The 15,219-nt window shown below is 47.0% G+C and overlaps 1 protein-coding gene across 6 annotated transcripts; it reads right to left on the bottom strand.

Moving 5' to 3' along the window:
• Positions 1-1,011: 1,011 nt before the first annotated feature.
• Positions 1,012-13,316, bottom strand: MORN4 (MORN repeat containing 4). Of its 6 annotated transcripts, XM_028098911.2 has the most exons (7): positions 13,174-13,316; positions 12,185-12,277; positions 9,878-9,995; positions 4,805-4,902; positions 3,151-3,265; positions 2,640-2,749; positions 1,012-2,375 (listed from the first exon to the last, which is right to left on the bottom strand). In XM_028098911.2, the coding sequence occupies exons 4-7, from the start codon at positions 4,869-4,871 to the stop codon at positions 2,227-2,229; spliced, it is 441 nt and encodes a 146-aa protein (XP_027954712.1). In that variant the 5' UTR covers positions 4,872-4,902; positions 9,878-9,995; positions 12,185-12,277; positions 13,174-13,316; the 3' UTR covers positions 1,012-2,226. The 6 variants fall into 6 exon arrangements, with proteins under 6 accessions (XP_027954712.1, XP_027954715.1, XP_027954714.1 ...); XM_028098914.2 differs by lacking the exon at positions 9,878-9,995; XM_028098913.2 differs by lacking the exon at positions 12,185-12,277.
• Between the last annotated feature and the right edge of the window lie 1,903 nt (positions 13,317-15,219).

Raw genomic sequence — 15,219 nt, 5'->3', positions numbered from 1 at the left:
TAGATCAGTGGTGGCCTAGGGGAAAGGCTTGTTGAAGTTCCGAATGGGAGGTAGGAGGCAAAAAGTTTCAACTGAGATATTTAGAAACACTTCAGCACATTAACCAAAAAGGCTGCTTTCTCAAAAAATGTTTAACCTTATTCAGTGATACTTGACTAGTGGCAGTAAACCAGAGATGAATGTTTTAAAAATTACTCTGGCTAAAAAGAAAGGTAAAGAGATCCTTGTTTAGGGCAAAGCCTAGAGGAGAGACTATAAAAGGTATCAATCTTCAACTGAAATTGGCCATCTGGATGGTACTGAATCTTGGGGCTTAGCACCTGGGCTCTTCTCACAAGGCAACGTCCAGAAGATCTGGGCTCAGAGGAGAATCCAGCTTAGTGACGGGGCAGAATTTAGGGCTCGGGAGGCTGGTCAGTGTACTGGTCAAGTACTCAGCCTCTGGGCTTAAATTAAGCAGGCCTGGGTTTAAGTTCTTAGATCTGCCCCTTAGGGACGATGGGACCTTGGGCACTACTTAAGTGCCCGATCCGATCTGTAATTTGGGGATAGTAACAGTTCCTTTCTCTCAGGGCTCCATAAGATCACGCATGTGAAGGGGTTAGCGTGGCAGGTGAACACTGCACATTAGCTCAGTTGGGGAGGTACTGTTGCAGAAAAAGGGAAACCCAGGCAGGAGTTGACTTGCCCAAGGTTACCTAGCAGGTGTGACAATAACTGGTCTCAGGATGTGGGCACTCTGGACACTCAGGACAAAAGAAGTACAGTGGCAAGTGATTTGGAATCAGAAAAACCAGGATACAAATCCCACCCAACTCTGCTACTTCCTAGTTTGGGCAACCTGAGCCTGTCTGATTTAAAAGAAAAAAAAAAAGCTCCTGCCTTACAGAGGTTTTGAGAATTAGGTACTACGTAGTAAAGTGTCAGTTCCAAGCCCCCATCTGTGATGAACTTTTAGAAACACCAAATGGGTTGATCCATGATGAGGATGCAGAGCAAGAGTCAACGAAGTATAGGCAGTTCTGGTGATTTGTTTATTCCCCATAAACACTTGTTTCTACAGTACAACTCAGAGAACAGAGGCACACGGCTATAATCTCCACCACAATCTGCTGTTGAGGAGACATTCAGTGTGAGGATAAGGGGCTGGGAGTGGAGTGGGCATGTCTGGGTTCTGGGATAACTGGAGGCCTCCATGATGAACTATGCAGGGATCCTAACCGTCCAGATCTCACCCCCAGGCCTGAAGGCCAAGCTTGTGGTGGAAGAGTTAATAGGAAACCAAATGTAAGAAGCCAAACTCTCTTTTGGTTCACTTTGGTCCTAGGATGGGTCCAATTCTCCCCAAGCTCCAAGGGGTTAAGGTGGGTCTGACCTACAGGTCCGCTGGGAAGGGGCTGTGTCAGCCCAAGCCACCCCTAAGAATTCAATTACTCCACGGTAGGGCCTTAAGTGGCCCAGAGATGCCTGTCCTCTGCCCCAGAGTAAGTAACAAATACACGTTATGAGATGACTCCTCGTCTCAGTTTCTTGACTATTCCCCAAAAGGGATCCTGTCCCGTGTCTAAGGAAGGAGAGAGGCACAAATGGGGCACAAGTTAGCTGCTGGAACTCAGGTAAGGAAGACAGCTTGTACAGTCAGGGGAGAGGGAAATCGCACTCTTACCGTACCCTTCACAGGGGGACAAGCAGACACAAATACCAGCTTGGGGAGACAAAGTGGAAGGCCTGGAGTCATGAAGCCAACCAGCAGCCAATGAGGGGGTGACACAAGGAAACGCTCTGGCTTTGACTTTCACAGGACTGCGGAGCTGTCTAAGCCACCCCTATGTTTCTCCTTGTTTCTCCAGGGTAGCACAAAGCACTGGCCCTAACGTGGGACCAGGATCATCTGCCCCCAGTACAGGCAGAATGAAGAGATTCTGCCTCCGTCGGCAGGAAATCGAATAGAAGGTCTGCACTGGGCGACCCGAGGCGTTAGGGACACAGAATACCAACTAGGGAGAGAGGCAGAGACAGAACTGGTGACCCTGCTGTGGGCCGGGGGGCCAGAATCCTCACGACTTTCGTCACTGAATCCCCACCGGGCAGGTGAGGGGGCATGTCTCCGGGCCTCTGCTCCGTTGGCATTCTCTTCTCCTCTCCCATCTGGTTCATGGATTCGCCTCGAGGGCGTCACGGGGCCTGCGCTTTGGCCTGTGCCTGGGAGCGGGTGCACGATGCCCGTCAGGCAGTGAGATTTCTGGCCGACTTGGAGGCACTCTGGGCCCGCTGCACGACCGCGGAGCACTTCTCACGCCGCAGCAGCTTGTTGTTCTCAAACAGACCTTCGTTGCGGGGTATTCCGTGAGAACCATCAGGGAAGGTCAGCAGGCCTTTGAGGGGGACAGAGGCAATATGGGACTGACAAGGGCGTGCGTGACTCAGAAAGCAGCTTGGTACCACGGAGCGGCAGGGAGGAAAACCTGCAGCTCTTACTCCTGAGAGCGGGAGCACTGGACGGGTAAGTTCAACAGACCAGCGTCAGAGCCTGGTCGCTAGGGATTGGCAGACATCCCCGAAAGCATCCAAGCTAACAAGGTGTACTCCCCCCACAGTATGCTCCCCCCGGTCGCCCGTCCTGCGGGGCCGTGACTTACCAAAACCGTCTACTCGGCCATTTTTAAATTCCCCTTCAAATGTCATGTTGTCATGTCGAATGAAGACTCCGACGCCGTTAAACTTGCCCTGGGCGAACTCCCCCTCATACCTGCAGAAACATGAGATGGGAGAGGCAGGGTGGGTAGTGAGCTATGGAGATTCACTGTGAAGCAGCTACCAGTGAGTGTTACTTATTAACGCCAAGGCGCTGAGCGGATTCTGCTTGTGTCAGAATCCCTGCCCCCATACACCCCATTCCCAACTGGCAGAGGAGGGCCAGAGAGCATGTGTGATATGGGGCTCTAATCTCAAGGAGGTAACACAAGAGAATGGCAGTCGGGTGGAAGGTCACTCGGCTCCTTGCCATTTCAAATTTTAGAACTATTTATAAAGTAACTAATAAAAGAACTGCTTACTTCTTGCCTGTTTTCAGAGGGCCTGGGCCAAGCTCAGGTCTGACCAGCTATTTAATCACTATCAAAGCTGAGAAAGGAATGACCCAGGACTTACCTTGAGCCATCGGAGAAGGTCAGTACCCCGAAGCCATTAAAGAGCCCATTCTCAAAATGACCCAGGTAGATGCCACCATCTGCAAACAACAGTTGACCAAAACCATGTCTGCGGCCTGAGCAAAGAGAGAGACGGTTGTCAGGTTGGGATGGGGCAGCTTCAGGGACCCCCCGCTGCCTAACATCCCTTGTCTTTCGTCACCTGATGCACAAAGCAAAGAAGAGAAGCAGTGATGTTAGCTGGGCAGAGAACTACTACCCAGAGTCAGGCACCAGGAAAATCTGGCTCCTGGGACCTTCCCACCTTGTCACAAGCATCAGATGTGGAGCAGGTCTCTCTTGGTATGAGTAAGAGAGCGCTGAAAAATAACACTAGCTACCAGAGCGCCTTCACTATGTGTTAGGCACTCTTCTGAGCACAGTATTTATCATCCTATCTAATCCTCATGACGTTAAGAGGTAGGCACAGTACTATTATTATTCCCATTTCACAGATGCAGAAAGCAAGGCTAGGAGAAGCTAAATCACTTACTCACGACCACAGAGCTGTTGAATGGCAGAGCAAGAATGAAAAATGCAGCAGGCATCCTGGCCGGACAGCCCTCACCACTTACTTCTGTTGCCTCTCTGCGAGAAAACAGTGCTACACGGCACTGTGAAGCTAGGGAGCAAACCTAACCGGCTGACTGTCAACACTGATTCGGGCTTTGTCCCATCAGTAGGGCTGTGCTTACGCATTGAACTGACCAGAAAACAGCAAGATGCGGGAGGAGCAATCACATCTTTCTAACAGAGTATGAGGGAGTTCTTCCCGGGGATAGAGACCGCCTGGCAGAATGGCACCTCTAATGGGCCAGATTTGAGGGGACAGCAGGTGTTGGGGAGGCAGGAGAAAGGCAGGGGAGGTACCGAGCAAGGTCATATCTCATCTGCCCAGTTTCTCCTCTCAGGGCTCAAGAATTCATGAGCTGTAGGGATCTAACGTGAAAAGAATGGGGTGAATGTCGAAATGGTCTAAACTTCTCTTCACTGGCACAACGGTAGGAAGTCAAGGCTCCTCGGGGCAGTTTGTGGCTTGCTAGGATTGGCCCCACGAGGCTTTTAAGTGGTCAGACTGTGTTTCTCAGGCTCTGAAGAATTTCACCAATCCTGTGACTAGATACTTCCAAATGCAATGAGCTGTCACAGGAAATTCAAGGCAATGACTGTCATTTGCTCTTGAGTACCTATCTGTCCTAATTTCCAGATCTTCCTTAACTTTTTAAATTCATCGGAACCAAGTCATTGCAATGAATTCTGTACTTTCTAGTTTGTAGGCACTCAAAATAATTCATTTTACTCTCCCTGGTACATGAGTATTTATAAAAACAATTCCCAAATAATAACACAAAAGGATAAAAAGATGTTAAGACACTTTATATTCCGAAGCAGAAAGATTTAACTCATTGCTGGAGATTGGGCAACCAATGGCATTTTCTAATTCCTTTATTTAATCCTAAAATCAAAGCAAAGGAAAGGCACTATTACTATTCAGATTAAATCCTGGAATTAGACATGAGACTCATCCAGTTGACGTCTACAGCCTGATGTATCTGTCCTACAGCCAAATGAAGTGTTCATCACTGGATCCCGGGGGGGGGGCGGGATGCTCTCACCTTCCTTCCACTCGCCTCGATATTCTTCCCCACTGGAGTAGGTGAAGGAACCTTTTGTCAGGGTCATGGTGACAGCGTACGGAAGAAAAGGATAATGACTGCAGGAAACAGGGGTGAGAACCAGAGTCACAGGATGGCTGGAGGAAAGGCTTGCAAACCAATTTTGCAGATACATTCTATCAACTAACCGGCCCAGTAAGTATATATTACCTTGGATACATTTAACAAACATACCCACTTCTCCCCCCACCCCCGCCCTCATCATCACCACCTCTGCTCAGGCAGTCTTATCCTCCTACTGGTTTTAAAGGTTATCAGCCTGGGGCGCCTGGGTGGCTCAGATGGTTAAGCGTCTGCCTTCGGCTCAGGTCATGATCCCAGGGTCCTGGGATCGAGTCCCGCATCGGGCTCCTTGCTCAGCGGGGAGTCTGCTTCTCCCTCTCCCTCTGCCTCTTCCCGGGCTTGTTCTCTCTCTGTCTCTCCCGCAAATGAATAAATAAAAATCTTTAAAAAAAAAAAAGACTATTTAAAAGTTATCAGCCTGGGGTACCTGGGTGGCACAGTCGGTTAAGCGTCCGACTCTTGGTTTTAGCTCAGGTCGTGATCTCAGGGTCTTGTGATCGCTCAGCACAGAGTCTGCTTGGGATTCTCTCTCTCCCTCTGCCCCCCCCCCCCGCCCCGCAACTCATGTTGTTTCTATGTCTCTCAAATAAATAAATAAAATCTTAAAAAAAAAGTTATCAGCTAGTTCCTATTATCTATGACCTGGGATAGAAATTGAGGATTAATCTACAAATAAATTTGCTTGATAGCTACTATGTGTTTAGTTGATGTATAAAATACAGTCTCTTCCTTCAATGAGTTTACAGTCTAGCTGGTAAGACTAATAACTGAAACACAGAACAATATGAGAGATAATGTCATTAAGTGCCAAACTGGATGGCGGAGATGAACAGAGACAAGGGCTGGGCACAACTGAAAACAAGCAGTCAAGAAAGCAAAGGGCAGTTGCCCATGGAGAAAACCTGGGGAATGAAAGCACAAAGAGCTATGTAAGCTGGATGTTCAGTGGGAAACTAATAAGCTGGGTTTTACTGCAGTGGAAGGTTTATTTAAGGAGTAATAGGAATTAAGTTTGTCTAGGTACTCAGAGGAAATCTGAAATCTGAAAAAAGACCTCTCAGATTTAAATCCAAACTCCGTCATTTCATAGATGGAGAAAGAGAAGTGAAGAGCTAGTCTGTGGCCGGGCTGGACTAGTGTCCCAGCCTCCTCTGACTGCTGCTAGTTCTTTTTCTCTTGTATTGCACGCTCTGCTTTTCAGGTCCGGCTACTCTAAGGAGACCTTGGAAAGCTAGGCAGAAGAGTTTACAGCTAATAAGGCAGGGGAAAGACGAAAGCTCTGGGAGCTTATGAACAGGCACAAAATATGAAAGCAGTGCTTACGGGAAATGAACGTGGCAGCAGGAAACAGGATGCTTTGGAGCAGCAGAGCCCACAGCCAGAAAAGCTTGCAAGGCGGGGGATGTGATCATTCAGGAGACTGTGAAAATGAGCACAAATTGCTCTCCCTCTGCTTGTGCCCTTGTGATGTGACATGGCAACACCTCCATTAACAGGCACTTTATTCCTCCACCCACTCGGTCTGGGTGGGTAGAGGTTTGGAAAGTGCTCGTCCACACGGAGCTTGCCCTCTCACTGCACTTGGAACTATCCTGCCCCCATGTGGACAAGCCCGGGCGAGTTGGCTGGTGACAAGGGGTCATGTAGAGCTGCTGTCCCAACTGCCCACAGATGCATGGGTGAGCTCCGGCATGACCAGCAGAGCTGCTCCTGAGCCCAGGTCCAAATTACTGACACACAGAATGACGGACTAAATACATGGTGGTTGTTTTAAGCCACTATGTTTTGAGGTGGTATGTTATTACCCAGCATAAGCTAACTGACAGACCCAGGTACGAGATCGTAAGGCCTGAACTAAGGGGATAACAGTGTAATGGGAGCAGAAGGAAGGAGTGGCTGTGACAGAGATATTATAGAAAAACAAACAACCCAGTAACATTTGGAGACTGGCTAGGTATGGCTTCACGTGTGCAGTAAAAGAATGCTTGTATTCAAAGATATCCTAGGGGTGCCTGGGTGGCTCAGTCGTTAAGCGTCTGCCTCTGGCTCAGGTCATGATCCCAGGGTCCTGGGACTGAGCCCCGCATCGGGGCCCCTGCTCAGCGGGAAGCCTGCTTCTCCCTCTCCCACTCCCCCTGCTTGTGTTCCCTCTCTCGCTGTGTCTCTCTGTCAAATAAATAAAATCTTTAATAAAAAAAAAAAGATATCCTATAAGAAGGGGGTTAAGATACCTAAAATATCATTAAATACGAACAGAGACAAACAAGCATTTGACATATTTTTACAAGTGCAATCCCTACTTCTTATTTAATTTCCAGGTCTGTTTACTCATCTCTTCATCTTTCCCAGATCTAAGCAATACATTTTTGCAAGTGACTGTGACAATGCAGAGTCCTAGGCCCACACCCAGATCTACTGAATCAGATTCTGTAAGTTAGAGCCGGGGAATCTACAGTTTTAACAAGCACATCACTGGATTGCTACACATTTGAAAGTGTGGGGACTACTACTCCAATAAACAGATAAACTATGTGTGAAAGTTCTCTGATCTATAAATCACTATTGAAAGGTCCCCTGTTATTAATAATGAACCTAAAGGGGGGCGCCTGGGTGGCTCAGTGGGTTAAACATCTGCCTTCAGCTCAGGTTATGATCCCAGGGTCCTGGGATCGAGCCCCGCATCGGGCTCCCTGCAGCAGGGAGCCTGCTTCTCTCCCCTCCCCCCTGCTCATCCGCTCACTCACTCTCTCTCTCTATCACTATTTCTAAAAGATTTTTTATTTGTTTGACAGAGAGAGACACAGCGAGAGAGAGGACACAAGCAGGGGGAGTGGGAGAGGGAGAAGCAGGCTTCCCGTGGAGCAGGGAGCCCAATGTGGGGCTCAATCCCAGGACCCTGGGATCATGACCTGAGCCGAAGGCAGATGCTTAACGACTGAGTCACCCCGTCATCCCAAATAACTAAAATCTTTAAAAAAAATGAACCTAGAGGAGTGACTAGGTGGCTCAGTCGGTTAAGTGTCTGCTTTTGGCTCAGGTCATGATCCCAGGGTCCTGGGATGGAACCCTGCATCCGGGCTCCCTGCTCATCCGGGAGTCTGCTTTTCCCTCTTCCTCTGCCCCTCCCCACTCCCTTGTGCACTCTCTCTCTCTCAAATAAATAAATAAAATCTTTAAAAAAAATGAACCTAGAGTCTAACCCTCAAGCATCTGATTGAGTTCCAACAGGACAAGTGCACCTCTTCTTCAGAGCATGGGGGCCAGGCCTGGAGGACCAAACAGGAGTGGATTTTTAAATCCCTGAGGCCTGATGCCAACAGCCAGCTTTCTTCAAGTCCCAGAGAAGCCCAAATCACACACAATGTTAACGGTTGTATTGCTGTTTCCATTATGGAACATCAAGATGGGCTTACAGAGAGTAGGTTCCTTGGTACAAGAGGGATCTGGCACATTTGATACTAAAATGGTGCTTTAAATGTTCAACTAAAACAAGATGTACATTAGTTTGTATTCTCCAAATTGTGATGGTAGACGGGGCTGGGTTATTTATACTCCAGGTCAGCCAACACAACCCTCTGGAATCAACTGAGCTAACCCCAGAGAAGCTATTTGAAATATCTTTACAACAGCAACTAACAGGAATTGACTCCTTCCTGTGTGCTATCAGTGCTTTTGAAATACGTAATCTAATTTCAGCTCACAACTTTATGAGGTGGGTAGTACTATCATTTCCACTTTACGGGTGAGGGAACTGAGGGGTAGAGAGGGTAAGTAAGTTCGCCAAGGTACCCTAGCTAACATGTGCAAGTTAGAAGCAGAGACTTGGGGGTCGGCCTCTGGGGCCCATGCTCCTAAGCCCCATCCTGTCTTCCTACCCCACGTGCCTCCCAGTGTAATACAGTGGCATGTGGGCCCAGGAGCGCCAACACCGAGGCTCCCATCCCGGTGCACTGTGTAACTTCGGGAAGCTTACTTAAATGCCTCTAAATCTTGGTCTCCTCCCCTGTAAAGTGCAGAAAATATACCTACTTCAGAGAATTGGCATGGTTTAAATTAAATAAGATACACTGGGGTGCCTGGATCGCTCAGTCGGTTAAGTGTCTGCCTTGGCTCTGGTCATGATCTCAGGGTCCTGGGATCAAGCCCCACTTCGGGCTCCCTGTTCAGTGGGAAGCCTGCTTCTCCCTCTCCCTCTGCTTGTTCTCTCTCTCAGATAAATAAATAAAATCTTAAAAAATAAATTAAATAAGATACATGAAAGTACCTAGAACACCACCAGGCCCTGTCCCTTAAATATTATTATTTTCCTCCTTCCAAAATAGACACCTCAACTCACACATTCACTTACTGTAATGGAAATTTCTCTAAAGTCTCAGTATAAAAATGCTACCAATATAATTCAAATAACATTTGGAAAAAAAAAATCAGCAATTTTGCCTGAGGTAAATTCTAAGGTGAGAGAAAGTAAACCACAATTGCCACTTGTCTGTTTTTTATGGCCATCCCATGGAATATTTTAATTTTGGCCTATGTCATGATGCTTTTGGATATAGATGCCGTGAGCCCAGAAATGATCTGATGTGCAAACAGCTGGGCCTGAACAGAGCGGGGCTCAATCACATCTTCTGGGTCCTGGCCCTGTCTCAAAGCTCTCATTTCCTCCCAGCTATGAGGACAGATGAGTCCTGAGAATCCCTGGCTCTCACCCAAACAGGGAGCAACATTCATTTCTACCCCCATAATGAGGCCAGCTTGGGAAGCTCTTCCAGTGATGTCTGGGAGCCCCTCCCACAGCTCCACCAGGGATTTTCTCGCTGTTGCTACTCAGGAGCTCCATGCCCAGGCTCTCTCACATAGCAGAAGATGTCCCGAAGCAGGGATCATTTTCTTCTTGTCTTAAAGCCCCTGGAATGCTCTGGGGCTGTGTTCTCTGATGGAAGACGCTGGTACCTGGTGTGCCATCTCTGCTCCACCAATGTTCCACAAGGTCAGCATCCAAGTTCAGGCTCAAGCCTCTTGTTGTCAGCCCAGGATCAGTGTGCCTGGGGTAGAGGTCAGCATGACTCCACTGCAAATACAACATTAATGAGGGGAAGAGAAGCAGTTTTCCATCGAAACTGCAGAGGAAAACTCTTTCCAGTCCAGAAAGGCTTTGACAACTATAGGCCGTCTTCAGCTCTTTCCAGAACTAATGAAGTCGGCATACTAAAAGTCAGCTTATGGAACAAATCTGAAATATTTCATTCCTTCAAAACAAGTCAGAATCTTAAAGGCTGTATCTTACAATAAATCTTATCACTAAACAACGATTCCAAAACATAAATACAGAATCATGATTTATGCAGGGAGATGATAAGATAAGGGCATTTCCTTTTGATGTCTGGCAGCTGTAAACTTGTCTTCACTCCGAGGTCTGGGAAGGAGTTACTGCGGTGCCTCGTAGGAGTCAGTCTGACTGCCCAGGGGCTCAGGGGCAGCAGACTCCAGCATCTGTTTACTTTTTCTTAAGGCTATGTGAAACTTCCACATAGTGGCATCCCACTTGTTTCAGAGGGACCAACAGAAGGTCCCTGAAAGAAAGGGAATGGCGTTTCTCCAGTTTGAAGACTATCTTTGGACAAAGTACTAGTCGGCCCCTCAAATTGTAAAACTAGCCACTCTTGGTATGCTGTTAGCTCTGAGGAAATAGATCCTAAAGTTTTTAAAGATGTCAATGAACCTGAAAAGATCATCCTCTAATTACCAAATGTGGCAGATTGTAATTTCCAAAGACACTTGCAGTAGTATCTCCTGTATTACGCGTTCTATAATTTGACCTTGCCACTGCCCCATCAAAAGGTGGAGTCTAACTCCTCTTCTTTGAATCGGGGCAGGCTTGTGATTGCTTCAACCGATAGAACACGATGGAAGAGATGGTGTGTTCTGAGGTCAGATCAGAAAAGGTGATGCATCTTCCCTCTTGCTCACTGGTACGCTTGCGCTTGGAGACCTGAGCCACCACAGAAGAAGTCTTAACTACAGTGGGGCTACCGTGCTATGAGGAAGTTGAGCCACAAAGAGCCACATGTGTTGGTGCACCAGTTGGCAATTCTCATCTTTGAATCAGCCTACCCCAGGCACCAGCTGTGAGCAAAGGAGCCTTCAGATGATTCTAGCTCCCAGCCACTGAGTCGGCATCCCACCTAAGGTAGCATGGAGCTGAGCGAGGTCATCCCCATGATGCCCTCTACAAATTCCTGATTCACAGAATCTGTGAGCATCACTTGGTTGTTTTAAGCAGCTAAGGTTGGGGTATAATGTTATACAGCTATAGTAACTGGAACATCATCTCTCCACCTAACCCTGCCACCTCCTCTCTCATTTGTTTTTCCAAAAGTACATTTCCATTCCTTTCTTTATCTAGGGAGACAGAGCAAACTCCCTTCAATAGTTGCTGGTCAACATGATGTCCATTCCCAAGAAAACAATCGGAAGTGCTAACTAAAGGACACACGTGGACTCTATGGGTCTCAGGCCATGGTTGAACACATTTGACTAGAAACTTCTACCTATGTCCAAATAATTGGTACTGTTACCACCTGGGACAGTGATTTTCATTTATGACTTCTATAATTAGCCTGCTAAGTAATTGTCAGCTGTACAGCCACTGACCCAAAAAGAAATCATGGTCATTGAGACAAGTCTAGTTTAATACAGGATAGCCGGCGCTGATGAAGACTGAAAACCCAACACTTTAAGAAGGATGCAAATCAGTATTTATATCAGTTACCCAAAAAATCTTCTTAAAGAGAACACGTAGCCTAGGAATTTAGGCTTCAGCTATACATATGGAATCTAGTCACAAAACCAAGAAGATTCAGGCTTTTAAACAGATACCCACCCTTTCTGCTCTTTTGATAGATAGATGGGTTGCAAAGGATCAATCCAAACATTTATCTAAAAGAAAATGACTTTTGTCCCGGAACTGAATATACTATTGGTCGGCACAACAGACTACATCCCTGCCCTCTTTATTTTCTCCTCACCCAGACATTTCCAAATAGAACTTGGAGACAGGAATGTTAACTTTTGTTTCCATTCCATTTGTCTTTTTTTAGAGTTTAGAAATCAAACTTGCTACAAAATATTTATGCATTCAAGATGTCTTCTGTTCAAATTCAGAGGATTAAAAACAACAACAAAAAAGCTAACATAAAGAGGAACAGATTTTCACTTTAAGAATATTGCTTTGAGGCAGCCAGCTTTCCCTACATATACCTTTACATTGTTCCTCCAAAGCCTCCCCAGAGTATGAACGTCTTGTCAAAGTTTTCTTAATTATAAAGAAAGCAGTCTTAGGCTTTTAGAATCCTAAAGAGAAGAAAAGGAAGACTTTGGTGAACAAAAATTAGGCTTGTAAGAAACCTAGAACAAAAAGTCACACATTCCTTTTAAAGTGTTTTAAATGAGCTTGAAATAACTGTTTTTCTTATAAGTCTACAAGTCTTTTTACTATAAGTCTTCCTTGAACTCGAAAAGTAAAAAAAAAATGTTTTGCTACTAGATAAAGGTCTTATTTAGGAAGACTGGTCTTATTTAGGAAGACTATGGGACTTTAGGGAAAGTGGGAAGAAAATCCTGACACCAGAAAGAAGATTAAAAAAAAAAAAAAAAAAGACTTGAGGGTGCTGAGGACTGCCATCCTATTTCATGAAAAAGGAAATGCCTGGACCGAGTTCTAATAAAGCCGAGCTACTCCTGCGGATACCTATGCAGTTTGGAGATGCTACCCAGGAGGCGTGCCACCATCCACTAATTGACGCATCCCATTCCCCAAGCCTCGTTGTGTGGGACGTCTCTCCACCAGAGTGTGAGAGGCGGGCCCAGGCCAAACAAAGCCCTAGACCAACTAACATTTCCTAGTCGATCTCTCACCCGGTTCTTGCATCCCAGCACCGATCTTTCCCTCTACCCAAGCTCCGCTCTACCGCCTGGGCCAGGTCTCTGCTCACACTGGTCTGCCATCCCCTCTGGACGCAGCCCCCACCCACCCGCTCGCCAAGTCGGGTACCGTGGGCTCTCCCTGGCCTCGGCCCCAGCGGTAGAGACCGGAGGCCCGGGCTCGGCACCCCACCGGCCCCGCCCTCTGGTCAGCGCGTCCTGGATGGAGTCACGATCCCCAGCCAGTCATCTCGGGATGGGCTCCTCAGTCCCTTCCTCACCAACCACACCCTCCTGGCCCCCTCCCTCCTGCGCTGCCGGCCAACCTGAGCTCCGCCTTTCGGGATGACAATCACGCCCAGACGCGGGGCTCCAGCGGCCGGGACGGCGCCTCCGCCGGGCTCGCCCCTGCCACCAGCCTCTCCCAACACCTCCACCAGCGCCTGCCCCACTTGACGCCGCCATCCCGGGCGGCCGCACTGGGCGCAATTCCCGCTGCCCATTGGCTGTAACCTAGGCAACCGGGAGCAACGCCACTTTCCATTGGCCCAGCGCGGACTCTGCGCCATCTTTGTGCGGGGCAGAGTGTCTCAAGAGCTCAGGTCAAACATCGGAGAGAGGGGTGGGGCTGAACCAACGGTCCTACCTCGGCCCCCCGATAGAGAGAGACCTTAGGTCTCGTCTACTCAGAGACAGCCTAGCCTAAATGTCGACAAAACCAAAACAAAACCTGGGTCAGAAACAACAGTGACCACCAACTCAAGCGGCTCGGATCCTGCGCGGAGTTGTAAATGGCTCCACCCTGGAGTTTAAGGACAGAACCCAAACCTGGCTTTTGAGTTTCAGCTTTGTGACTTGTAACATGCCGGACCAGGCAGCCGCAGTTTAATGAATGTCAGCCCCATGCCAGCGCTGTGATACCCGGACACTTCCGCATTCACTCATTGTAAGGATTTGTGTTGTTGTCATTACTCAGATCTTTTGTGTTTAAAATATAGTGTCAAGATTGGAGCAAATTCTCCAAATATCGTGCACGCCATTCCTTTTAACCACATGTTTATTTACTGGCCAATGTGAATGCAGCTAGAAAAGACATGATCGCTGCCCTCATGGGACTTACTGCCTAGATGTGGAGAAAAGATTCATGCCCATGGAAAAATTCAAGACTATATTTAATTATTAAAAGAAGGCAAGTGCATGAAGAGAGTAAACAAACTGCTTCTCTGATTTGGGCGTTTCCTCATCTGTGGAATAGAAAATGAAAATAATAATAATGATAAAGACTCCCCAGCACTTGTGTGAGACTACAGTGTAAAATGCTCAGTACTGTGTCTGTGACATTGTAAGTGCTCCATAAGCAGCAGTTTACATGGTTTTAAAAGGACTTGGATTCTGTGTTCAGATCCCATGTCTGCCACCAAGTGTGTGTGACTTCAAGCAAGTTATTAAGTTCTCCAGCCTATAAAATGAGATTGGACTAGCAGACCTGTAAGATTCAACCAGCTCTGACGCTCAATGGTTAAGCATGCTAAACTGTGTGCTAGTGACTATAAATATAAATACGGTTGTTGAGAGAATGGCATGTCAAGAAAACAGATCTTATTAGATTAGAGAGAGTATATTAGAAAATTTGATGAAATAAGGTGAAATAGACTGTGGTTAAGTTATGGAGAAACCTGAAAAATTAGTGGGAAGATATGGTTTGCAAAATGTAGTGTTTTGAATGGGCAAATTCATAGACACAGGAAGTAGAAGTTACCAGGAGCTAGAGGAAGAGGAAGTTATTGTTTAATGGATACAGAGTTTTTGTTGGGATGATTAAAATGTTTTGGGTATAGGCAGTGGTGATGGTTATGCAACATTGTGAATGTATTTAATGTTACTGACCTGTACACTTGGGAATGGTTAAAATGATAAATATGCATTTTTACTGCAATATAAAATGTTTCTTAATCAGAGCAGTGACACCAGGAAACCAGCGTTTTAAGAAAATTAATCTGGTAGTGATGCTCAGAGATAACCAGAGAGATTGGAAGCAGAGGAACAAACTCACAAGCTATTTTAATAATGTAGCTAAGACATATTGAGAGTCTCAAAAGTAATGTGGCATCAGTGAAAATGGAAAGAAAGGGGGTACACGCCGATTTAGGAAAGATGTTGGGGTTCAGAGGTAATGGCCAAGAAAGAATTTCTGAGCTATATTGAGTGCAAAAAGGTGGTTTTATTAAAGCACGGGCACAGAGCACAGGGACAGGACCCGTGGGCAGAGAGAGCGGCACCGGGCTCCTGAGCAACGGCCGGTGATGTACTTTCAAGTTGGGAGGGGGCTAGGGGTAGCGTGAATCTCTAAGGAATTATGGAAGCAGGGTTTC

Source organism: Eumetopias jubatus, unplaced genomic scaffold (genome assembly GCF_037043125.1).
Source record: "Eumetopias jubatus isolate StellerSeaLion01/CBP00866 unplaced genomic scaffold, mEumJub1_p1.0 scaffold_17, whole genome shotgun sequence".
NCBI lineage: Eukaryota > Metazoa > Chordata > Mammalia > Carnivora > Otariidae > Eumetopias > Eumetopias jubatus.
The sequence above is the reverse complement of the archived record's forward strand: the minus strand, read 5'-3'. Positions and strand labels throughout refer to the sequence as shown.